The sequence below is a fragment of the Fundulus heteroclitus genome, chromosome 6 (genome assembly GCF_011125445.2).
Source record: "Fundulus heteroclitus isolate FHET01 chromosome 6, MU-UCD_Fhet_4.1, whole genome shotgun sequence".
Taxonomy (NCBI): domain Eukaryota; kingdom Metazoa; phylum Chordata; class Actinopteri; order Cyprinodontiformes; family Fundulidae; genus Fundulus; species Fundulus heteroclitus.
Window position 1 is genome coordinate 22,284,179 of NC_046366.1, and position 26,018 is coordinate 22,310,196.

At 39.3% G+C, this 26,018-nt stretch overlaps 1 protein-coding gene across 1 annotated transcript in view; it reads left to right on the plus strand.

Annotated features, from left to right (window-relative positions):
* The window catches only part of b4galt2 (UDP-Gal:betaGlcNAc beta 1,4- galactosyltransferase, polypeptide 2), a 232,507-nt gene that overhangs the window by 87,084 nt on the left and 119,405 nt on the right, over positions 1-26,018 (plus strand). The window contains exons 4-5 of the mRNA XM_036138341.1: positions 17,082-17,200; positions 19,885-20,001. Coding sequence (XP_035994234.1) covers positions 17,082-17,200; positions 19,885-20,001 — 236 coding nt within the window. The remainder of the gene's footprint in view (positions 1-17,081; positions 17,201-19,884; positions 20,002-26,018) is intronic.

A 26,018-nucleotide genomic window follows, 5' to 3' on the forward strand; every position in this document is an offset into this window, starting at 1 on the left:
CTGGGGTCTTGTCAAGTAGTAGCATAGACTGAGCTCTGATCTGTTGGCTCATTATACATTTTTGAACAACAGAATGCCATGTCCGTGTATAAATATAATCCTCTTGCTCTAATGTAAAATTTCCTGGTTATTCACGAATGTCTCTCCACGCATCTCTCTTTCATTCAGCTCCCTTACTACTTTTTGCTTGGCGGAAACGCTTTCATTTTATTTCTCCACTGCTTTCCCTTGAACACATGAGATTTCTTCTGTGTGTTACTTGTTATGTGTCTGACATGTCTGCACATTCGGGATTTTATATCCACGCACAGCTGGATGCTGGATGGCCTTTAATGGTGATGGACAGTTGAAAGAAATTCTTGGAAGAAGTAAAGGAGATTAAAGGAAGTGAAGATCAAGACAGATGTGAAAGAGAGAGGTGGATACTCTGATGGATTTGTGTGTATGTATGTGTGTGTGTATGTGTGTGTGCGCACGTGTTAACACTTACAAACATGCACATAGTATCAAAGTTTGGCCTAAAGAAACATCAAATGTCAGCTTCACTTTGGCTAGAATTTGGGAGCAAGTATTTATATTTTCCCCTATAAGCTCTTCTCCTCATGTTTAAACATTTACAGAAAAATGTTTTCAGTTCAGACAGACATTCTGAGTTGGCTTTTTACTCTCGTGCATTTCACCATGATAGGTACATGTTGCATACTTGTGCGCTACGACATACAAGACATCCCCCACACACTCAAGCACACATACACACCACCCCTGTCTTGGTAATTCACCTTTTGCTAGTTATGTAACATTTTTCTAAATCACTTTCATCAAATTCTTAGATAGAACTAAGATGCCTTATCACCATTTTTGTGTATCTTGTAAAAAGGGCTAAGCCATTAAGAGGGGTTAAAGCCAAGTGAGGTTGTCAAAGCCCTGCAGTAGCTGACTTTTGAAGGGGTGAACTGGCATTAGGGACTCAAGCATGTGATGTAGCGATGACATATGCTTAATACTGTATATCGTCCCTACAGAGTTCCACTCCGTGCCTCCTTTGTTTCTACAATGCGGGCTCACAAGTGTGTGGGATATTTCCACTTTGAATTAGATTTTTCTAGCACTTCATGAGCAGGGAGCCTGTTCCAGCAGCTCCCAGCTCAGCCCTGAGTTTTTCTTTCCCTAATTTCACCTAGTATGTTTTCTGCTGCACCAGATACAGGACCTACTATATGCCAACACCAAGGATGCCTACAGCTCCTCACCTCTCCCTCCCCTGGGGTTCAGATCACAACCCGATTCATCTCCAGCCTGTGTATAAACCATTTGTACAAAGAGAACCAGCTGTGAGGCACACAGTGAAAAGATGCTCTGAGGAACTGTAGAAGCTCTGAGGCTTTGCTTTAGCTCCACTCTTTGTGAAGAACTCATGTATCCTCATGGAGATGACATTGACAGGAACAGACTACATTAACTTCAATGTGGAAAATAATGTGCCCCTTATAACGGTACAGTGGTCATTAATAATAATAATAATAATAATAATAATAATAATAATAATAATAATAATAATAATAATAATAATAATAAAGGAACTCCGCAGGGAGAAGAAGAGGGTCTTTAAGTCAGGGACCAAGGAGGAACTGAGAGCTTTGCAGAAGGAACTGAGAAGGAAGATCAGATATGGAAAGAAAATCTATAGGAAGAAGATGGATGACCAGCTGCAGCCGAACATTGGCAGTGCTTGGAAGGGCCTGAAAACAATTTCAGGTGACAAACCAAACTCCCAGGCTTTAGATGATTTAGGCTGGTGAATGATATGAATATATCTTCACCATCTTTGATCAGACATTCACCCCTCCTCCAGCCCAGTCTCCTCTTCTGCAATCCCCCTTATCCTTGTCAAATGGCTGCATTTCTTCCTCAAACTCAACACCTCTCATCTCTCAGCCATCACCCACACCCTTCACTTTAGACGACTCCATCCCACTGTTACCCTCCCCCCACAACTATCTCCATCTCGCAACACTGAGCAATGAGCTACAAAAGATCCAGATGCGAAAGACTGCAGGTAGTGTCAGCTCCAAGCTCCCAAGGTGCTCCAAAGATCAACTTTGGAGCATCATGGTATACATGTTCAACATGAGCCTGATACTAAGGAAAGTACCAGAGCTGTGGAAGACATCTTGTGTGGTACCAGGGCCAAGACCACACAACTGAAGGACCTCAGGAGCTACATGCTGATAGCACTGACCTTGTATCTGATGAAGACCCTCGAGAGGTTGGTCCTCAACCATTTCCGCCCCCCGGTGAGGTCTGTGTTGTATCCACGGCAGTTTGCCTGACCAGCCTAGCCTTGGGGTGAAGAGGGCCATCACATGATCTGTTAGTATAAACAAACTTTTTCTAAAAGGCCCCGAAGGTTGCAGCACTACTAAGCAAGAGGCATCACACCATGAATACCAAGGAGCTCTCCAAACAAGTCAGGGACAAAGTTGTTGAGAAGTAAGTTACCCTTTAATCACAGACGCAGCACATAGACCAAAGGTAACCCTGAAGGAGTTTCAGATCTGCACAGTGGAGGCTGAAGGATCTGTCCATAGGATCACAGTAAGCTGTACACTCCTCTGGCCTTTATGGAAGAGTGGCCAAAAAAAGCCATTGCTTGGAATTAAAAATCAGAAGGCACATTTTGAGTTTGGCAAAAGGCACGTGGGCAAATAGCCAATTTTATGGAAGTAGGTGCTCTGGTCAGATGAGACTAAGATTTAACTTTAGGAAAACACTTTCTCTGGCGCAAAACCAGCGTATCTCATGTACAACATGTATATCTGTGAGGAGACACTATTAATCGTAATATAGTTATTACAATGGAGTTATTTTCTATTTAAAATCTTTCCACAAACACACTTTGGATTAGTTTTGATGCAATTGTCTTTAGCCCCACCCCGTGGAATCCATGCCCTTAGCTTGAGTGTAGATCCTTGCCTGGTGAATAAAATACTCAATAAGGACAAAGGTTCAAACAGTCAGGTTTAAATCTCAAAAATGATCAAACAGAGCAAATGTTCAAATAGCTTTTTACATAACTGCACTTTCTCCAAATTGATTTTAAACTCCTCCGTGCTTCTGAAAACGTCTTCTTCATCCAGTGACAATATCCATACTGGGTGGTTTGGATATTGCCTATTTGTAAAGCATTTGTTTGATCTCAAAATCTTTTAAATATACACACTTGTGATGTTGACGCTGTGATAAACTGACGATCTGTCCAGGATATACCTAGCTAAACGAGTAATCTGCCTGGATGTCCTCCCTCTCATTCAACATTCCTCCCCATGACGCTTAACAAAACCGAACTGGTTAAAACATAAGTAATTAGTGATTCAAATAAAGGTCCAAAAATCTGTCCAATAAGTCTACAGTACAAATTTGGTGACAGAATAAAACTTACTTGAAATTAATTAAATATTAATTTCACTCAGTAATGGACCAGTAATAACTCTTGTCTCCTGTATTACTACAGTATGTGTCCCTGCAACATGATGAGCGTGAGCATGTTTGTGTACAGGCAGGGAGCTCCCTGCACCATTTCATGTCTGTTCCACCAAGAATGCCAAACCATGCTGAGTACCGGAGCCCTGGAGTCCTCATGCGTTTGGCTGCGGCTGTCACAGGATGCAGATTCCTCTGAGAAGTCTGCTTGGATTGTGTATTTGTCATTGCTTGGGTCAGTAGCATTTGTGCCAATGAACACAGGGGTTTGCCAGCTGGACAGTGGCTGTGAGACCTTTGGTTGCATTGCTGAAAATCTTACTCAGATTCACATATCTGTATTTATGTGCATACACAGTGGCATGCAGCAGCATACTGCAGCTTCCTCCTCCTGTCATGCATGTAAAGTATTGTATGATAAAAACAGTGGTGGGCTTGACTATTAAAAATCGTACTAAGGGAAAATTCGGAGCTTTGCCTTTCCATAGATTACTTGGAATACTTTTAGATAAACAAAAAAAAAATCATGATTTGCATGTTTGCTCCTTTTAGAAGTTAATTTGACAACTATTAATTTAACAGAAACAAAAACAGATCTATTTCATTGATAAATTTGCTTTTTTGATCTAAAGACTTTGTGGACATTTGAAGAAAGGTTGTTAAATAGATTTGTTGTGTTGTTCAGTGATGCAAACACCACCTGGTTGCCATTCTGGCACATTGTTGCACATCTGCATCTGTGTCTTAAACTCACCTCAGCTATTTTTTCCCCTGTTGCTGCCACTACTGTTGCTGCTGGTACTGGTCATTTTGCCCCTTTCCAGTCATGGTAAATGTTACAATGTTGTCAACCACTAGTGTATTGATACCCACCAGGATGATGCTGCTGCCACTCTCTTTTGCTCTTTCCACCATCTCTACCGATTCTGACATACAGAGCCCTCCAGTTTAGCCTTTGAAAAAAGCATAAACGACCAAACGTTGGAATTGCAATTTAAACTCATACTTGCAAAGAGGTGTATGTTATTATGGAGTATCTCCATAATAATAATGGGAAAATGTTTTTTTCAATGCAGATATTTTGTTTTCATTTGGTGCCAGTCTCAAAGTTGAACAATAGATTTGACAAATGATACTGCCTTACCAAGTCACGAGCAGTGTCATATCGATTTAAGTTTAAAATTTATTAAAAAAAAAACAGGTTATAGAACAATGGTCTGATTAGCCCACAGTGATCAGTGCACCAACACTTCTAAGTTAAAATACTTTCAAATTAGGCAAGAGGAGCTGGGTGCTTCTTTTTTTGGTGCAGTACAGACCTACTTTGCTAGGGCATATCACAAGAACAATAATATATATTTTTTTACCCACAACTTCCTAGGCATCGAGCATTCTTGGCTTGTTTTTGTTGCATCTGACACAATAGTTATGGGGACAAAATGTTCGGTTACTACAGAGCACAGTCTTTTTCAATAAATTAGAATGCATGTTCCGATGAGACTCATCAAAGTACTTTTTGGAAATAAGCATTTAAACGTACCTTTTCTAAGCCCACATTTCTGTATTTAAAATAATGTTTATTGGTTCGATGTAATATTCTAATCTTAAATGTTTTTATTAGCTGTAAGCAAGAAATTATTATAATAAACAGGAAAAAATATTTAAAATATTAGTCTGTGTCTAATTATTTTACTTAATATATTTGGCTGAGTTCATTTACTGAAATCAATACACTTTTTAAAAATATTCAAATCAATTGAATATGACTGTATATCCCACTCACTATCGGGTGCAATTATCAAGAAACTTCACCTGTCAGTGTTCATAATGTTATGCCTGATCTGTGTGTGCTCATTACCTAATACATGTTGAAAATGCAGAAAGTGTATGATAGAAAATCTTGTTTGTTTTTTAATCTGGTAAAGTCCCTGAAATCTGGTTCATGCCTAATAGGTTATATCAAATAAAGATAAACAATCAATGTTTTTTAGATGATTAAATCAACTTGTGCTGTGAAGAAAGTTTTTTTTCACAAATGATTTTTTTTGTCTTCTATTGAAAATAAATGAATTTGTCACAAAATGCAATGAAAGCTACAGCAAGAAGGACTGCAGTGTATTGAAAAAAAGAAAAGCTGCTGTCATTCAATTGATGTGTTGCCATGGTATTTGGCTCATAACCTGAAAATCTCCTTCACTTTGTGTTTATTTACTTCATGTGTTTCCACTCCTATTTCATTTTCCCCTGCTGTGTTTTCCTCCTGCCTTTGTTGTTCAGCTTCCATCCTTCAATGACTGACACTTTATCACTTGTACTGCATAGCCTTTACTTCCTTTATTCGTTCTTATCTTGGATTTTCCTCTTACTGCCTGGACATGCATCCTCTGTTCTGTTTTTTGCAGCCAGCATCTTCCGTTTCATAGAGAAAACACGTCGTTGAGCACACTGGGCTTGTGGATTTTTGCCATTAGGTGCTTTTTTTTTTTTTTTTTTTTTTTGTTACTTCGCCTGTTTGTGTAATGATCTGTAACGCCGGTACTGAGTAGTAGCACTCCAGCAAGGGCTGATAAAAGTATTGTTTCAGCATGTAGGGAACGCCACGATCAAATGATTTCCTATTTAGAATCAGCGCTCTTATCTTTTCCCTCTGTAATTAGCTTGATCGAGCTGCTTAAAATTCACACTCATTAATGAGAGCTCATGTTTGCGCTTGTTTATATGCACACAACTTGTTTTTCTTGCATCCCACCAGAAAACACATCCTGACGATCAGAGATAGTTACTCAACCAATTTGTGGCCGCGAGTGTGTCTGAACATGAGAACAAAGCAAATGCAAAGAGCAGCTTCAGTGGCAGAGCTGCAGTCTTTCAGCAGAATCTGAAATTGCTTTCTGCATAATTGTATTGCAAATGAAAAAGGGTTGTAGATAATTTCACAAAAGCTAAATTGGCTTTTACATGTAAAATATTTATCACAATGCAATAAAACAGCATATGACCTTGGTTAATTTTAATAGATTTCTGCATCTTTTCATTGTTTTAAACATTAAGCTCTTATGAGTTCTTAATCAGTTTTTTAAACTATTCTTTTATGTTGCCAAATTTCTCCAGTTCAAATAGAAGCACTTTTTAGTGGTCAGAGTCCAAATTTGACTAAATCTAAATTGTGGAACCAGTTGCCATTATTATGTTTTATTCTCAGCTTTATTTGGGACGTTGCAATTGCCTTATCTTTCCCTGTTTTCAATTTCTTGCATTTGACTCACACTACTTTTAAAATTCTAAGCCTCTTTTGTTGAAATACATATTTCCTCTGAAATATATTCAATTAAATGGCGTGCTATTGAGGCCCATTAAAAGGTCCCCCAGAAGATCAAGCATAAGCATTGTAATGAAGGTTTGCAGTCGCATTCTGCAACATTTCTGCGTAAAAATATTGGGACAAGAAAATGGAAAATAAATGTGCTGTACCATGCCAAATTATTTATTACTCTTGGGTATGAAATCTTGCAATAACGTGTTGGGATTTTATAATAGACAAGCACAAAGTTAGGCATACAGTAAACAAAGTGAGAGGAAAATTATGCAGGGTTTTCAAAAAGCTTAAACGCAAAAGTGTGGTTTATATTTGCATTGAACTCCCTTTATAATGATATCCCTAGATAAAAAAAAGAGTTCAAAGTTTGATGTGTATGCTGGTAGAGGCATACCTTAAAATTGCAGCTGTAAGTCCAGCAATAGATGGTTCTACAAGATCACTGACTCAGGGTGGCTGAATGCAAATGCTCTTCATGGTGTTCTGATTTCTAAAAGCTTTTTTATAGCCATATTAAAGACGGCATGTTTATCATGCTCAAATGACCACAACACATATAACAAAATCAATCAATAAATGAATCCATCGGTGGCTCAGCCTGGAGCCAGAGAAAGAAAGAGACGCTCAGATCGGTCAAACCTCCACAACCTGAAACATCTCTGAAGCAGAGACCATCCAGGTGGTTCACAGACTAAACTCTGATAATATACCTGTGTGTGTTCTCTCTTTATTTATTCCATGTGCCAGCTTCTAAATCTAAACACTTTGGTAGAGCAGCTAGAGTAACAAAAACAGAGCGCCGGCCTTGATAAAGCTGTTATTAACCAGAGAAAGGTTATAAACGCGCCCATGGTAACACACCTCAGCCCCCCGCAGCCCCCCGGTTGCTGGTTTCCCTGTTCCTGTCTGAATATGCGCTAAAACTGTATCTTTAAAATGAACTGCACCTGTCTGAATCACAATGAAAAGTATTACAGCTCTGTGCATGAGCATAGTCAAGAAACAGCGTCTACCACCAATTTTCCCACCAGCAGCAGCAGCAGTGTGGACATGAATGCGCATCAGTGCTGGTAGCGGTTCAGAGTCACAGCACCATAGGCAGCGCTGTTTGTAGGTGCTGCGTAATCGATAGAGAGACCGAGTCACTCAATTTAATCTTGTAAATAAAACTTTCGGCCCAAATTCAATTTTCCTTCTATGACGTGAATTGTGGGGAGAGAGAGACGTTTTCTGATTTTCTTCTCTGCAATTTTTCTCTGCAATTCTCCGATTCCTCACTCTCTCTTGATTCCTCTCGTCCTTCATCACTAACATTGACCTAAGATGTCTCACCTGCATGACAGTTTCCCTGATTTCAGCCAAATGAGTATATTTGCGAGAATGAATGAAATAGAGGCCACAAGCTAGGTGCGGATATACAGCACAATGTGTAGAAGAAGACTTCTTCTATAATTCATTCACTTTCAGTTTGGTGTCAATAACAAACACATAAACATATTTCTGACGCCAATCATGGGGCCCATTTGGCTCTTTGCCAGTTCATATCCACACATTTTCACTATCCCTCCCTCAATTTAATCCCTGCACTCAACACTTGCCTATCAGAGTATCTCTCTTGGAGTATTTTTTATGAATTATGTGGATGAATGATCATAAAAGTGCTCAGATCTCATCTATAATTTAATCTGATTCTATATTAGTTTCTGAAGTATTTTGGATGAAACTTCTGTTTCCATTGGTCGTTGTTCCCATCGCTGTTTAGGCCAGTCAGCTCTTAAGAAATATGAGAGATCAGCACTTCCTGTCTGTAATTATAATTTGTTGGTCACATAACCACATTTAAATGCAGTAAGGTAATGATTAGATGATAGAAAATTGTCAAAATTTTGCAATTTAAAAAAATGATATTGCAGGGCTGGGCATTGTGAAGCATAATGTGTCAGAAATATCCTTTTTGGTGCTAGAAAATTAGGTCCAAAAGGACCAAAATTGCAAAAATTACAAAATGGCAAAAGAACAAAATGACTACCACAAATCATGGCGACCTTCTTTGAACAAACACATTTGTTACCACAGCAAAACAAAAACACCATCTACAGAACATTTTATAGATACATCCATTCCAGTTTCCCTGGCCTTAGTTTAAATATCTTGAAGTGTCTGAAATTCCAGTCCAGATATTGGAAAATTTTTAGAAAATCAGCCAAGAGGCCATTATTTTGCTCACCATCCCGATCTCATGCTATTAGATACATCTGTTAATGGGGGAACTTTACCGTGTGCCTCAGCTGTTTCTTCATCATGTCAGACTAGAGCTGTGCCCACATTGAGACAGATGCAGTCATTATCTGTGTCCATCTCATGCTCCATCCCACAATCCCTCTTGAAAAAAAACCTTGATCTTAGAGCAATCCACCCTTTTCTAGTGGAAAACAATGGCCTCAAAGTTAGAGCAGCTCACTCGGACGTTTTCCTGTTTGTTTTTTCCCCTTGTTCTATGACTTGACACATGATCTTTGTGAAAGAAAGAAAGTATTTCCATTCAAACCTGTTTGAACAGTATCCCTTTCTTGAAGTCCATGCTTCCTTTTTTGTCATCTGGTTTTCATTTTCTAGCCGCAGTGATGTGACAACAAAGCTATCAATCTGCTGGTGTCAATCCAACCCTTTGTGCTCACTGTTGGTGAGCTCTGAATAAACTCTGCTGCCTACCTTCTTATCTGGCTTGTCTATGCAGGGCGTTGCATGTGCACACACCAACGAATGGTGTAGCTGTTTTATTTTTATTATTACTTTGCATCTCAGAGATTCTTAGATGCTGATAATCCCCTGAGCCAGCAAACAAGCGCTCACACGCGGCTGGGATTGGACATGGCCTTTGCCTGTAATGATTTCTTCAATCCTCTACAGTGATTCCTGGAAGGAGGTGAAGAGAGCGCGGGGGGATTTCAACAAAAAGAAGAGTTGGGAACAAACACGGTTGAAGGCTTTGATGTTTGTTGGTTTAAAAACTATTTATTTCTTTACTTTCCCTCTCTTTCCTCTCACATCTTTTTTTCTTCCCTCTTTTTTCATCCACCTGGGAAGCATAGCAATTATCACCCAGAGTTGGTGGAAGCACTTGTAAATGATTGAAAGAGAAGGGGAGGACAGTCTAATAAGATTCAGAGAGCCAAAAGTCTGTATTGTTAGTCTTTCAGCAGCATGCTTCCTACTTTTTTTTATCCTTTCAGCCTACTTTTTCAACTCGTTTATTTCCTTATGCACTCTTTCTCTTACTCCTGTCTTACATTCCCCAGTCTTCCTGAGGCTAGCGAACCAAACTCAATTATAAACTCTGAACATTTCTGAGAAATCTGACCTCGGTGCTGCTTTGGCTGTCACTTTAGCTCACAAAGGCTAAAAAAACTGTCAGAGCAGGAGTGCTGAGGAACAACCAGTCTGCTGTGTGGGTTTGCACGGTCAGATGGCCTGAATGGTGACACTTCAAGGACATCACAAGACAGGGTGTTTTGCTGTTCACACCCCTTGAACTTTTCCACTTTTTGTCACGTTAAAGCCACAAACTTCCATGGAATTCATTATTATTTTATGTAATAGATCAACACAAAATATTAAGTGTGAAGTCGAAGGAAATCCTTGTTTCTTTAACATTATCTAAAAAAATAAAAAATAAATCTGACAACTTTTGTTACCTTAATCTGGTATCCCTAATTAAAATCGACTGTCAAATTGGTTCAAGAAGTCACCTAATTGGTAAACTGATTCAATTTGTGTGTAAATTAATCTTAGTATGAATCCAGCTGTTTTGCAAAAGCTTGAGGTTTGTCGTAAAGTTTATAAAAAAAATAACATCATGAAACCAAGTAGCATAGTTACCGTTGGGCAGAATTGTAAAGCATTGTTAGGTTATACAACCTTACCCCCAAGCTTTGAACATTTTACAGAGCACTGATCAATCCAACTCGAAAAGAGAGTATGGAACAACTGCAAACTTACCAGGATATGGCCATGTGCAAAACCTACTGGCCAGATAATAAGGAAGACAACCAGTAAAACAGGCATTAGTCCAGACCTACGTGTATCTAACTAGGATTCTGTTGCAAGAGATAAAATAAAATTATTAAATTAATTTTTTTGACAGATGCTCTCCTTCTAATCTGACTGAGATTCAGCCTTTTTGAAAAAAAAAAAATAAATTCAGTTTTAAATTCTAAAAAATATGTATGATTTATAATCTGGTGTTTCATGTTGGTAATTCACACAGAACTCCATTTAAAGACATTCAAGTTTGTGGTTGGGACTTCTGAAAGGGACTGTAGAAGAGAGACAGAGACCACATGACGGATTGATTATAGAGCTGAGAAATTATTGTACATCTGATTGCAATCAGGGAAGGCACCTCATTTTGTTATTGTTGGTTGATTTCATTATGTTCAGGACTGCTTCATGCAAAATTATCAAACTTTCCAACCCAACTCAGTGCTAAAACGCGGAAACCCTGCCGTCATTGACCACATCAACACAATGATCAATATCTGGCACTTTAAATGGAGCACTGAAAACTGAACCATCTACTGTTCTTGGATGGCCGGGTAAAGGGCAGCGAATGTTTTGGCACTATAGTTTATCCCTGGATGTAAACAATGCAGCAACACAGACTTTCCTCCTTCAAGTGATTTCCGTGAAATACTTCTGTGACCACATTTACTGGGAAAGGCCCATTACATTTCAAAAAGTAAAGTACAGCAAAAGTGAAGAGGGTAGGTGGACTTGAGCAGATGACACATAGAGGTACAGGGCTGTGAAACGGTTATTAGCTCCTTACAGATTTCTTAGGTTTCTACTTTCCTGTCACAATTAGTTATTTCAGGTAATCAGATTTCTGTACAAAAATCAGTTTTCAAATGGTGATTTCTTTAACTGATTGAAAAACTATCAAGGCTAAGCTTATCCTATGTCATATTTATAATTGCCCTCCTAAATCCTGAAAAAACTGTTTTTAATATTAGCTTTTAGTTTCTATTCTCCCATGTTTTTGGTTTCTACATTTTATTCCAACTTGCTTTTATTCTGTTTTATTTTCCTAGATTTTACTCATGTAAAGCACTTTGCATTGTCTTTGTACTGAAATGTGCTATATAAATAAATTTGCCTTGCCTTGCCATTAACCACATGCTATTTGGTCAGGTCATACCACACATTTGCTAACGAGAAAGCTACATGGCTGAAATGGCACAAAAGCGCAGGTAGAATGGTTTAATTAGACTTGTTTTAAATTCATTGTTGTGGATGCTAGTACTTATTTTAAAAATCCCTGAATTAGATAAATATTAGATAAATTAGATAAATACAATGAAATATTCCCTCTTGCACTATGGATCATTCCTTTGTTATCAAATATCACTTGTTTCCTGGTGCTATTTTTCCAAACTGAAGAGGCAATGCTTCTCCCTGTGTCCCACTAGAGCCACTGCCGCATGGTAATAAAAAAGAGCAGTTGCCATCGCTGTGTAGATTGGGTGTTAAAAGAGCCACTTCGTCTCAATTTTGAGCAGAATGGATCGTGCTCTGGCTCACATCAATGCTTGTTGGGTGTATTGTTAACTGAGCAGGGGGCGGCCAAGTCAAGGTTGGTGCTTCCTGGGGGGGAAGCACCAACCTTGACTCCTATGTAGACTGGTCCTAGCAGCTCGTTTTCCAAGACAGGGAGGAGATGGTGCTGAGAGAGCAGAATTCACGAGGATTACTCAGACATGCATGAATCAAGCAAAATACAACATTGGGCTTGGTTTTAATTAAGGATCATAGCATACCTAAAAGCTCAAAAAAGTTGATTTTGCGAGATATAGGCCCTTTAAACAACCTAATGGACCTGTCAAGGACAGTAACCAGTAGAGATGAGGGATTTACAATGCAACCCAGAGGGTGGAAGACGTGTGAAAGATGTGTACAATAACTTTGATATACCAACTGATGTCACACGGCTCACACCCTAGATCTCACTGAGAAACAACCAGAGTACTGCCATTTTTACCCATTTTCTGCCTCCTCTTGACCCAGGCTGAATCATAGCCTCAAACAGGCCAATGGGCTGTTTGTGTGCACATGTTTAAAGCAGGGCCTTAGGTCTGCTCACACTTTATTGTGTAGCCAACCTCACAGCCTTAGTATAGCTCATTATTATTGTCTGTGTGTGTGTGTGCCTCTGTATTATCATATATATTTGCAGACAACGCAGTGTCGAATCCCTCAGTGCAGTGGCTGCCCTAGATAAAGCAATCATGCAGCCTGATTTTCTAAAGTATTACTGTAATATCACTACATATACTCGTGAGATATTATTGTGCAAGACTGAATGTATTTGAGTGTAGGGGTAATTTGAATAATGTGTGAATTACATTAACACTCTGGTTTGCGATTTTCTTTCTCCATCACCATTAGCTCAAACCACATCCTTTTGTTTATAATGCAAATTGCCTCCGTTTGCCTTTTCCAGCATACATTCTGTGTACATACATAACGTTCTGAGTCTTTCCAAATCTTCCAGAATGAGCCTCAAAGGTTTGAGGGTTTCAGCTGTGTAGCCAATCCATGATTATATTAGCTACTGAAACATTGTGCTGTGATTAAGGTAAAGACTTGCAAAAGAACTGTTAGAGCTTCATAGCCAATTGGCCATGTGTCTTCCTGCTTAAGACTGCTACAAAGCTCTTTACTAACTTTAAATTGGAACTTAGTTTGTCACAGGCTGCTAATAACAAACAGCTGGTTTATATTTCTTTAGTTAAATTTGTAGAAATTACACAAGATAACAGTTTAATACATAAAGTATTTTGCAAGAGCTATATGGTTCCCAAAAAGCTATTGTCGTAGTTTAAGATGAGAGACTCTGAATGAGAGCAATTACAGGGGCGGACAGTTTGGTTAAAGTGTTTATTGTCAAGTTGCAGTTTGAACAAGAAAAGGTGTAGGTGGTTTGAGGGTCTTCTGGGCTCTGCTGGGAAAAATGAAGAGACTGGTGAATAACTTGGACTGGACTGGTGGAAATAGTGTTGGGAGGAAGAACTCACAGAGGAGGAGGCTTGGGGTTGGTCTTGGGGGGTGGGGTCCAGAGGTCCAGGTTGTCGGTACAGGTCCGGTTACTTCTCTCCTGTTGGTTTGTTGGATGGTGGACAGGCAGGCGAGCGCAGACAGAAGGGCTAAGCGGAGGACTGGTCCGAGGTCCTTCACGGGTTCTCAGCAGGTTTGCTGGGCGTGTCTCTGATAAGAGTTCAGAGTTTGTGGTTCTCGGCGAGATGTCTCTTTGGTAGGATCCAGGGTACTAGGAGGAATAAAACACAGGCTTGGTTAGATTCAGGTTCACAAGTTAACTTGAGCTAACCAAGGAGTTGGTCTGTACCACGCTGAAGCGTTAACGAACTGACGCCCTCCTCCTGGTTCCAGCTCCTTATGAAGGACTGGAATTAGCTCTGATGTGATGCACCTGTCCGTCACGCCCTGCTGTGAAGAGAGAGGGAAGAAACCAGACCTGTACCTAGACCTAAGAGTATGACAGCTATTAGTTGAAACTTGGCATACAATCGATGATCATCTTAAATGGTGGACTTCTCAGGTCCTGTATCAGTTCCTGCATCAGGTCCTTTCCTCTGAGAAAATTACCTTTTTTCCAGAGATAACACAATCTGAATTTTGTGGCCTATTTCTCACTGCAGCAATTATAATATAGGAAGATGTATTAACAGCATTTAACATACAGTTTTTTAGCCATTTTGACCAAATAATTGCAGACTCCACATTAGCATCTTATAAACGGTAAACAGACTGAACTTTATATAGCACTTTTCCAGTCATACTGACCACTCAAAGCACTCATTATAAATGTGTTGTCTTTCATACAGAATATAGAGCTATACCAAAACTTAAAGATTTCCAAAACACGTCCAAGTGCAGTGTTATCTATGAGAGAGGTTGAAAGCACTTAAAAGTAAAAAAGCCTTCCTGTAATGTGCTGAAAGTCTCTATCTCTCTACCCTCCACATGTGATGTATTTTTATTTTAAACTGCTTCTTACTTTTCAGTAAGGTGACACCCTCCACAAGCAGACTAATTCACAAAAGGTCATAGCTACAGAAGGTAGTTGTTCATATATTGCTGTATCCAACCATAATCATAAAACTTGAGAGGAAGGAAAAAGTCTGGCAGGAAAAGGTTCACCAGTGACATGGACTATAGCCTTTAGAGGACTGTCAAGCAAAATCCATTTAAGAATTTTGGGCAAATTCACAAGTAGTGGACTCAGTCTGGAGTCGGCAAATCAAGACCAGACAAATCCTACACATGAGCTACAAGTGTCTTACCTGGACTACGAAGGAAAAGAACTGGACTTTTGTTCAATGGTCCAAAGTCCTCTTTTCAGATCAAAGTACTGTAAAGTTTGACTTTTACCTTGAAATCAAGGTTTCAGAGTCTGGAGGAAGAATAAAGAGGCACAGAATCCACATTGCTTGAAGTCCAGTGTGACGTCTAAAACTAATATTTTAGTCTGTGTAATGAATGTATATAATATATAATATATAATTCAGATGTTTTGATATATACATTTAGGAACAAAAACAAGATAATAAGAAAAATACATATTTTTCAGTTAGTTTAAGCCGTTTAACATCAGTAAGCCCTGTTCCTTTGGCTGTAGTTTAACTTCCCTCATTGAGTCTTTTTTCGTGCCATTTGGGGTCCTGTTTAGCATAGCTGACCCCCTTTTATGTCTATTCTATTGGAAATTATTGTGACAATGTAAGTCACTCTTAAGTATCAGTCACATAGGGGTCCCATAATGGACATAAGCCATGTTCACTGCTTCTGTGCTTTTGTTCTTAACTGCAGCCAGTGGTGTATAGTGGGATATATAACGGCTACCCTATGGTCACACAGTTTGAGACAGAGGGCCGTATCAAAACACATTAAATGGGTGGGTGTACATAATAGGTTGGGAAGATTCCAGCACAACAATAACGCAGATCTTTAAAAGCCTCTCATAAAGTAAACATTTTATTTGTGTTTTTTTAGTGAGAAGCTGTGTTTTTGATTGTTTGGATGGGAGTATAACTGCTGGACTTTTTCAGTGGCTGATTTGTAAACTTTTGATGCCATTTAGGGTTTTAGGATCACTACATTCAAACATTGAGGCTCATCTTACTTTTATTGAGAATTATGTTTCTTACAGGAGCTTTGAGACCCTCGCGTCTACATCTCCATTTGTACTTTGTTTGTTTCCAGTGTTTTGTTGCATAGAAAAAACCTTTACTAACCGTTGGAAACACAATCACTGCATCATTAAAAGTATCTTTATTGTTGAAATTTCTTTAATTTAGAAAATAATAGCAACCAGCAAAAAAGTAAAATATGGAAGTAAAGTTTTGATTGATTCTCTTGATCCAATCTTACTAACTTTTGACTATTTTGCAGAGTACAATGGGTGTCTCTAGATGTGCAAATCTATTAAAAATCTTAAAACCACAAATCACTTTCCTTTCCCTTCACTTGTGTTATTATTCACTGGGCTATCACATAAAATACCAGAAGTTTGGGATTGTAATTTAAGAAAAAAAATTCAAGGATTCTGAATATTGATGCATGGCAGTGTTATTACTCAAAATGACAGTTATTACTCAAAATGACTGGTGTCACAATGTTACCCTTCTTATGGTTATACAATTTTGATTTATTCTCTGTGCAATTAACTTTGTTGTGTTGCCTATCCCTACTGAACAACAGGGTTCACCCTGTGTATCTGTGTGTGTTTGTATATATATATATATATATATATATATATACACACACATGCAAGCAAAACAAGGTGTAGTGATTTCTATATGCACAATCCAACTCTTCATACATAATGTTTTATACAATAACTGTAATAACTGGTGGATAAATTAGTTAGGATAAAACCCAGTACTTTAGAATTAGCATTGTGAGGCCTAAATGTTTTTCACATCATATTTTTTTTAACTGTTTTTTTTTGACAATGTGTGTTTTCAAAAGCCTTTAGATCTTATACAATTCTGCATTGCGAAGGGTGCATCCCCAGAATCTATTATATCTAATAAAACACAGTCATATGTTACACGTGCTGTGTCACTTTTGAGCAAAAGAAAATCCTCATGTCTTGCTGTGCTAATTGATTTCCATTATTTCTTATTTTTTCCACCTACAGTTTTCTTTGTTGTCCTTCTCATTTGTAACTTTTCCCTTGTTCTTTTTTCCCTCTTTTTGTCTTCAGTTGGGCGCTTGCTGATAGAGTTCAGTTCCCAAATGACGATGGAACGAGTACAGAAAGAAAACCCAAACGTCACAGACGGAGGCCGATACAAGCCACCCGACTGCAGGCCGAGATGGAAGGTTTGTTGATGCGTTTCTGACTGCCTTTTTTGCACATTTTAAATAGAAGCTTGTTTCTGCTGTTTTTTTAATCATTATACAGTCGGAAAAAAACAAGATGTTCAACAACAATCTAACTTAAATGTTGGCAAAACTGATAAAATTTTTCATGTTTCGATGGTTCCCGGTGTGTTTTTAACATGATTAAACATGTTCTAATTGATAGATTTTTGATAATTATGTGGTCCAAGTGTGAAGGAACCCAAATCATCTTCATTTACTTTCCTAAGACTGTTGAGATTTTCTGTGGCCAAAAGAGAGAGTCTTTAGAGCCTTTAGATTATGACATAATTAATTAATTTTACCAAACAATGGAACAAATACCTTAGTATCTTAGGATGATATGAGAATATATTTACTCTGTCCTTCCTCACCTTTAACATCCCTGAATACCTGCTCCACAAAATATCTTTAACAAAATCGTCAACCATCGCCGTACCAGCAACAAATAAACTGTGAAACAGGAAAACTAAGAGAAGATTTTATCTGCCTAAAATCTTTGATTTGATTTGAGGAATGTGAGCTGATAATACAGTCTTTCGCTTGGTACACAATGCTTTCCCACCCAGGATCCAAATCCTGCTTCCACCAGAGACTGACCTTCATCTCCATGAAAAGCTGGGGAGAAACGTTAATATTTTACAACTATTTAGCCCGCATCTTGGTTGCCTGTATGGGTATCCATTTATTGATCAGCCCTAAAAGACTCACTAACAGGTAAAGAAAAGCAGTGCTGCTCATTAAATCATGACAACGTTCTGCAGAGAAAACATGCATGCTGGCATTTCTTTGTTACGGTGACATTTGCCACCAACTTGTACGTTTCTGCAGAGCATTCACACCTACACCTGACAAAAGCAGCGCTAAAAAAAAAGTTGTTTCCTCCCAATAGGACCATTATAAATCTTCGAGGACAACAGCAATGCTCGAGGTGTTCCAAAACACTAATTTGATGACTTACAGGACCAAAGTATTTATTGCTTATTGTTAATTTGTGATTAATTCTAAAACTGCTTCTCTCAAGTGCGTCTGCCATTTTATTTGTACTGTGCCATGCAAAAGTATTTACATTTAGTCAAGCTACGACCACAAATTTTGGGGTATTAAGTTAAAGTTTAAGGTGACAGACTAACTCAAAATATTACATACCTGAGAAATGGAATGAGAAGGAAACGTGGTTTTCCTTTTTTTTTTTTCTTCTTTTTTTTTTTTTTTTTTTTTACAAATAAAAATTTTAATAGTGTGTCGTTTACATGCATTCAAACCACCTTACTCTGATACCTTTAAATTTAAACCGCTGCAACCAACTGCCTTCAGAATTCACCTAGTTAGACCTCAAAAACTAGGGCTACAGGATATGAAGAAAACTTTAGTTTATAATGCTATTGTTAAAAACTGCCATATTGATATTGATGATGCTTAACCCACCTTACTTCAGTGTTTCATTACCTTGCTTTATTTCACTGTACCCACCAGGGACTAAAAATGTGCATCAGTTTTAGGCATTGAGGGGCATAGAAAACCAATGCAACTTACCAAATATATTATTTGCAAGCAGAATTTACATTCATGGCATTTAAAATACAATGTCCTTGTCATGAAGCTCAGAGACAGGAAGACCCAGAATTCGACCAGACAAAGAGGTTTTGAGATTAAGCAGGATTTAATGACTAGATTCAGGCAAAACAAAGGTCAAAAATCTTAATCCAAAAATGATACAAACAATGGCAGTCCAAAAAACTCATACCGGGAGGTGACAAACTTAAATGATCCAGAAGTAGACAGTACAGGAAAAAATGTGGAACTTAAACTCACCGGAGACTTGACAAGGAAAGACACAACTGACATGATTAGATTTGACAATGAACTGGCAGGGAAGTGGCAGAGGAGGGAGGCTTAAAAAGGCAGGAGAACAAAGGAGAGAAAGTGAGCCAATTAACCATAAACAGGTGGATGTAATCAGAGGGGGGAAAGAGGCTGCAGGAGGAAACAAGCTGACAGAAAACACGTGGAAAGGAACAGACACTAGACCAACCCTAGAACATAAATAACCATGAAGAACAAACCTAAGATAGAAGATAAACTAAGACTACACAGAGCACCGAAGGGAGATCAGAACTAAATACAAAGACCGGATAAATTAAAACAGTACAGAAGCTGAAGACTCTAAAACCAGACAGAACAGAAACAAAACCTGAGGTGGAAGACAAGACTAGCTGATCACATGATAAACATAAACCAAACAAAACCCAAATCATGACAGTCCTACTAAATATTGCTTCCAAGCAGTTGTAATATTGCACACAGCAATATTGCGATGTAGATAGATCGAAGATTGTGCAGCTGTAATGATAGCTGCGTATAAATTCTCTTCAACCTCATCATTGTGTACTCCTACCAAAATACATTCAAGTTTATGGCTTTAATGTGAGAAAGTGAGGAAATTCTTAAGGTAATGCAGGATGTACAAGTTCAAATCAATATCTATGATGATTTTAGCTTTATTTCTGGCATGCACAGTATCAGTATGGATTAAAATCCCCCGCCCTTTTCTCATTGTTTTCCAGCATTGATTATGTCGGATGGTTCTCCTGTTCATTGACACAAAATGAGATTAGCAAATCTTTGGCACCTCTGTTCCGTAGGTTGCCATCATCATCCCGTTCCGTCACAGAGAAAATCACCTGAAGTACTGGCTCCACTATCTCCACCCCATCCTCAGACGGCAGAAAATTGACTACGGCATCTACATCATCAACCAGGTAGGCTGGCTGAGAGTCAGAATGCTGACCTTGCAGGCACAATGATAGTAGGATGTTGCCTGTCTGAGTCAGTTTGTAGACATTAGCAGAGAGCTCAAAAAAAAAAAAAAATGCTGAGCGCACAAGGAAACACTAGGGAACCAAATTCTAAAATTTGGATCTGGTCGGAGAGCAACCACAAGTATAGTGTCACAAGAGAAGCATTCGTGTTCTCCAAGGGAGAACACAATGGCCAATTTTTTATTTTTTGTAAGAAATCCCTTAAACATGCAGCTGATAAAACAGCCCACTATTGACACGTGGAACCTGAGTTGAAACTGTACACTAGTAATTCTATTGCTCTGGCATTGACAGCTGCAGGACAGTGTGCATACTTTGTACCCTGCTTCCAGGAATCGGCAGAATGTGTTTGGGATTTACGCTGGAATCAACTTCTGCAGAACACAAACATACATAATAGAGATGTTGCCTCGACAAGATCTGTTGGGTTTTATTACAAAAGGATATTAAGAGAGCTGTAATCATAGTCAAGTGTCTTAAATCATTACAGTAGCTGACAAATTTAATGTGGAAACTCTGGGAACGTTATCATGCAAGTGCATGAACTTCTGCAGGCTGCTCACTCCGTTTCTTATCTCCTATTTCGCACAAAAGTAAACCAGAACATCAGAACAAATCTTCGCCCTCCTCCCTTTAAAACCATTAGTTCAGCAGAGGGATTTTAAATAATGTTATGGCATTGTGTGTGAGTTTTCCACGCAGGGTTAGACCAGAATTCCTCTTTGACTGCATTATGGGTAATGAGATCTCCTTTCTGGCCTTTCACTCCCCTGTGGGCTTTGTGCAATGCCTTAATCACTCCCACTGTAGAAAGGACCTTTGGTTCCGCCTGCCCCACTGCGCTCCATTCTTCATGTGGCTATGTTCCAGTGTCTGACACTCCCACTGCCCTTCTTATATGTATACAATTTAAAAACACATATTTTCTTTGCATCCCTAAATACTTCTTATACCAAATGGCATAAGACGTATTTGTTCACCTCTAAACCTTAGGAATGTAAAATGTTCTGCAACAGTGAAAATGTCCTGAATACGGAGGAGCACTTGTTAGCTGGAAGTTAGATACTAGATTAAAATTGTTAATATGATCGGTAATATGATACGTTTGTGTTGAAAAAAAATTACGTATATTTGGAGCATTTAAATCAAAAACTGTATTCAAAAATTGGTATGTATTTCTAACTTTAAAAAAAATAAAATAAACACAAAAATGATAAGCAGAAGTAAGGAATCAATGCAAGAAAAGAAAACTGATGACAGAAAGTAGGAAAAACAGAGGAAAGAAAGAAGCAATATGTTGGATTGTGTTTGAGAGCTTCAGCCGTGGAACAAGGGAATCTATCCCTTGCCCAAGGACAGCTTCACAATCAAACTAAGGCGCTCCCGCTGAAAGGCTCACTGTTTATTCACTGAGCTGCTGCACACTCCCGTTACAGATCAGCCATCCAACTGATGTAATGTCACAGTACAAGGTAGTTAATTCTGACCCTCAGCAGCATCTTCAGCTCTGTCACCTCCACTTCAAACAGACACTAATTCTCTGCCTGACTGCAATTATCTGTTAAACCATCAACATTCGCTCCAGTCGGTGACTTGGGGGGGGTTCAGGGTCTGCACAGTTTGAAGTGAAGGAGCCTTTCATTTCGTTTCTGAACCAGTCTTTTACTTGCTGAGATGTATAATGAACGACTCTTGTTAGAAGCAGATTAGGTTAGAAGGTTAATATTTTCCTTCTGGTTTAGGATAAGTGTCAAACTCAGCCAAAAGACAACACCGCCAGCGAACAGAATGTTGCTCAGCTTAAAAAGAAAATTACGTTTGTAAAACACAATGAGTCATGGCTGGTTACAGGTATTACATGTATAAAAGTGAGCCAGGCTTTAAAATGTTATGTCAGGGCGTCTAATGGGGGAGTGGCAAGGCCAGCAGACCACATGCAGCGCCTGTAGTCTTTGATGCAGCCGTCCGACTGTTAAGGACTGTGCGGCATTTCTTCCCCTCTTCTTTCTCTTCGTGTTTTCTGTCTGAATGCTGTCAATGAAGGCCAAAAGAGCCATAAAGGTCTTAAAAAGAACAAGAAAGTTATGCTAAATTGTTCTCCTATACAGTACTGTTCCCAAGGTTTAAACCTCAATAAATGAGATGATACACAGAGTACCAGAGGAATTCAAGTTTCCTCTGGCTGGTTTGTACTTATACGCCGTTTGGATCCAGGCTTTGACTCGCCACAAAACTTTCCATTGCTTAGTTTTCGGCCAGTTCATGGAGGATTTACTGGTATGTTGTTGATCATCATTTACCTGACTCCGCCAGATAGATTTGCTCCGCATATCCATCTGGAAACCTTCCGTTGAAGTAATTTTGGGAAGGGGCGAAAATACTGGTCAGCTGATTGGCCTATGTTGGTGATAGACGGGCAAAATAAACCAATCAGATTCGTCGTCGCTCGTAACAGAGCGACGACGAAAACACAACCACAAGCCAAGCTACTCTTGCTGCTGCAAGTAAAGGCTCGTTAGCTCAGCAGAGAAATACTCTGTAATTCCGATAAAACTTGCTCGATAGCCGCGCTAACGCTAGTTTCATCGGCTGAAGCCGCCATGTTCTTTAGACTGAACTGACGCGCTTCCCGTTGCGTCACACCGCAACCTGCCTCAAAGCCAACGCTGATTGGACGTTCGTTTCGTGAACGGCTCCAAATTTTCTTTAACGGAGAGTATCCAGACTGATCTGCGAGTGAAACCTTGAAACCTCGCGAGATCAGGATGGTCTCACGAGGCTAGATCATCATGTTGCTGGATCCAGTTCCCCTTGAGCTTTCTGTTTTTTTCACATAGATGGTGTTGTGATGCTTGTTTTGAGACAAAATCTTTTTTTTATTTTATCTAACTGCGTTATTGTTATTCCATTTTTTCCCTCCCAACAGATTGTTTTTTCTTTAATTACAACACAAAATGACATTAGAGACCCACTGTCCCTATTTTACAGTTTTACATGAAACCCATGAACTCATGCACCTTTAGTATTTTTCATACCATCAGAATCTCACACCAACTCCTCCCTAACAACAATGCACCCCCTCATGCCTCGTGGCCTGTTTCATAATTTATTTTTCTATTGATCGATATATATATTGTTATTGAATTATCATCCAGCCCTAATCACCAATGTCCCAAGAGACATTAAGTACCCTTGGTTTAAATGCTTGGAAATGAATATGGTATATTTTGGGCTTTTTTGAGTTGGTCAATTGAATCAAAACTTTCAGGACTCAGTTAAACGTCTTTCCATGCTCTGGGTAAAGCAGGTAGATGCTTAAACAGGATTGGCAGGAAGGTAGACGGAGAGGTACCAAATCAAAGAGACAGGGGTGGGATTTTGATGACAAGAGCACCTAATGTGTTTGACACGATGAACGATTAAAGCGTCACAGCGGCTGACACTTTGTGAAAGTTCAGAGCAGAGCTTTTTTTTTTTTTTATCGTGCTCACTCAAGTGTTAAATGAGTACAAGTCTGGACCCTTTTACCAGAGATTCACTGAGGATGGTCGAGGACATCGTGTTTGTCTGATGATGATGGGGGGCGAGTGGTAATCATGTTTTGCCTTGCAGTCTTATCCAGGCTAACAGATCATGACTGTCGCCTCCTCAGAGTTCAAACAGCTTTTTTTTTTTGTAGGGAAAAAAAGCATTTCTTTGAAATTAAAGGTAGAGATTAAGAGTTAACTGAAATATTACCAGCTTTCCAGGTTTTCGCATAACTTTACCATGTTACTGTAACGGCTTAAAATTAAGGTTAAGATTGTGTTAGCGACAGTGGAGCAGGAGTTAGGCGGTTCGTCCTGTAACTGGCGGGTTGCTGGTTTGGTCCCCTACTCCGACCTGTGTCCTTGGGCAAGACACTTCACCTGCTGACGGTGGCGCTTCAGTCTGTAAGTCCATCTGCCCCAGGGCAGCTGTGGCTACTAACATAGCTCACCACCGTCAGGGTGTGAATGGATGAATGACTGACTGTAGCGTAAAGTGTTTTGGGGTCATCAGAATTGATAAAAAGATAAACAAGTACAAGGCATTTACCACTGTGAAGGTTATAGTCAGTTAATATTTACTGTAGTATGAGAGTAAGAAGGATGCTTATACCTGCAGTCATGGTAAAACTCATTTATTTTTGTACAGTGCCTTAATCAAAATCCACTTCTGTTTATAATTTCTTAAAATCATGTTAAGAAAATAGCAGTCTGTCCCATTCACTACCCAGTGGATGTAAACAGGATTGCACTCTAACTGTGAATGACTGTGTTCATTGTATTTCTACAATCTATGGGGGTAAAAAAAAAAAATCATATTTAGGGATGTTGTTTTCCTCCCTTCAGGCTCAGTCTGTTTTGATATGTTGGCTCTAATGGCCTGAACCAACACCCACCCACCATTTCACATCGGCTCTGCTACGATTCATTCGGCGGGAACAGGTTAAATGAGGTAAAACGAAAGTAACCCCCCCCCCCCCCCCCAGTACCGGAAGAGTGATCTGCATTGATCACAGAATGAGTCCTAAGCAATAGAAAGTCTTTATTTAATACATTTCTTAGACCGATATTTCCAAAGGATTTGATGGAGCTGATATTTTTAGATTCTAAGGCCAGATACAGCATTCTGGTGATTTCTGCTGCTTACAGGTAAAAAAACATTTTAATAAGGTAATGTGGATATTGTTTCTCTGAGGTATCACACTCAGTTACGACTTAAAGCAAAAGCTTTTTCAGCTTTGAGCTTTAGGAATATTATATATAAACTTTATTTTCTCACCAATCTGACAGTAAACTGGACAAAAAAGTTCTATATCAGTTAATATTCATCACTGAATACTGGAAAAATTAACAAGATGAATTTTAAAGATTTATTTCTATTATTTTTTAAATTACATTTTTTTACTTTTATGTATTTCAAAGAATGTCTGAACTCCATGACTTGGGTCAAACATTTTGAGTATCGTTTCAAAGGCTTTTCACAATAGTTTGCCGGAGGTTTGGCCCAGTCCTCCTGGCAGAACTGGTGTAACTCACCTTTTCTGCTCTGCTCACAAAATGTTGATGTAACAAACTGAGATCAGGGCTTTATGATGGCTTACTCTAAAACATGACTTTGTTGTACGCTTAAGGCAACTGTCCATTAGAAAGGCCCATTTATGCCCAAACTTGAATTTTCTGGTTGACGTCTTGAGATGTTGTTTCAGTATTTCCTTATAATGTTTCAACTCCCTCCTGAAGCAAGATGTCCACACGTGATTCTGTCACTCCTGTGCTTTACAGTTGAGATGACGTTCTGTTGCTCGCAAACTTCCTCCTTCCTCCAAATTTAACAATAGTCGATTTCGCCAAACAGGTCATGATTTGTCGAGATGAACCAAACACACACCACACAGACGGAGCTTAGTTCTGAGAGTTTATTGTAGGCTGGATGGTTTGTGGAGGGAGGAAACCAGAGTCTTTTACCGGGAGTGGACGTACAGTGCAGGAGCTGGAGGTCTGGAGAGTGTTGGAGAGCTGCGGGAGCTGTGCTGCAGGAACCAGGAAGCCTCCAGAGCAGGTGAGAGAGTTTAGGGGGAGCAGGAGAACCAGAAGCACGGCAGGGAGATTACTTGGAGAGCTGCGGGGGCTGCAGTAGCAGCAGAGAGAGACCTTAGAACGCAGGGGCTGCAGTGGATCCAGCAACAGAGGGGGTTCTTGGAGGTGCAGGGGCGGCAGACGTGGGAAACTCAGGCAGACAGACGTGGGAAAATCTCTGACTGACTGATAAGGGAGTGTCGAAGCTCTGACAGACAGACGTGGGAAAATCTCTGACTGACTGATAAGGGAGTGTCGAAGCTCTGACAGACAGACAGACGTGGGAAATTCTCTGGCTGACTGATAAGGGAGTGTCTAAGCTCTGACAGACAGACGTGGGAAATTCTATGGCTG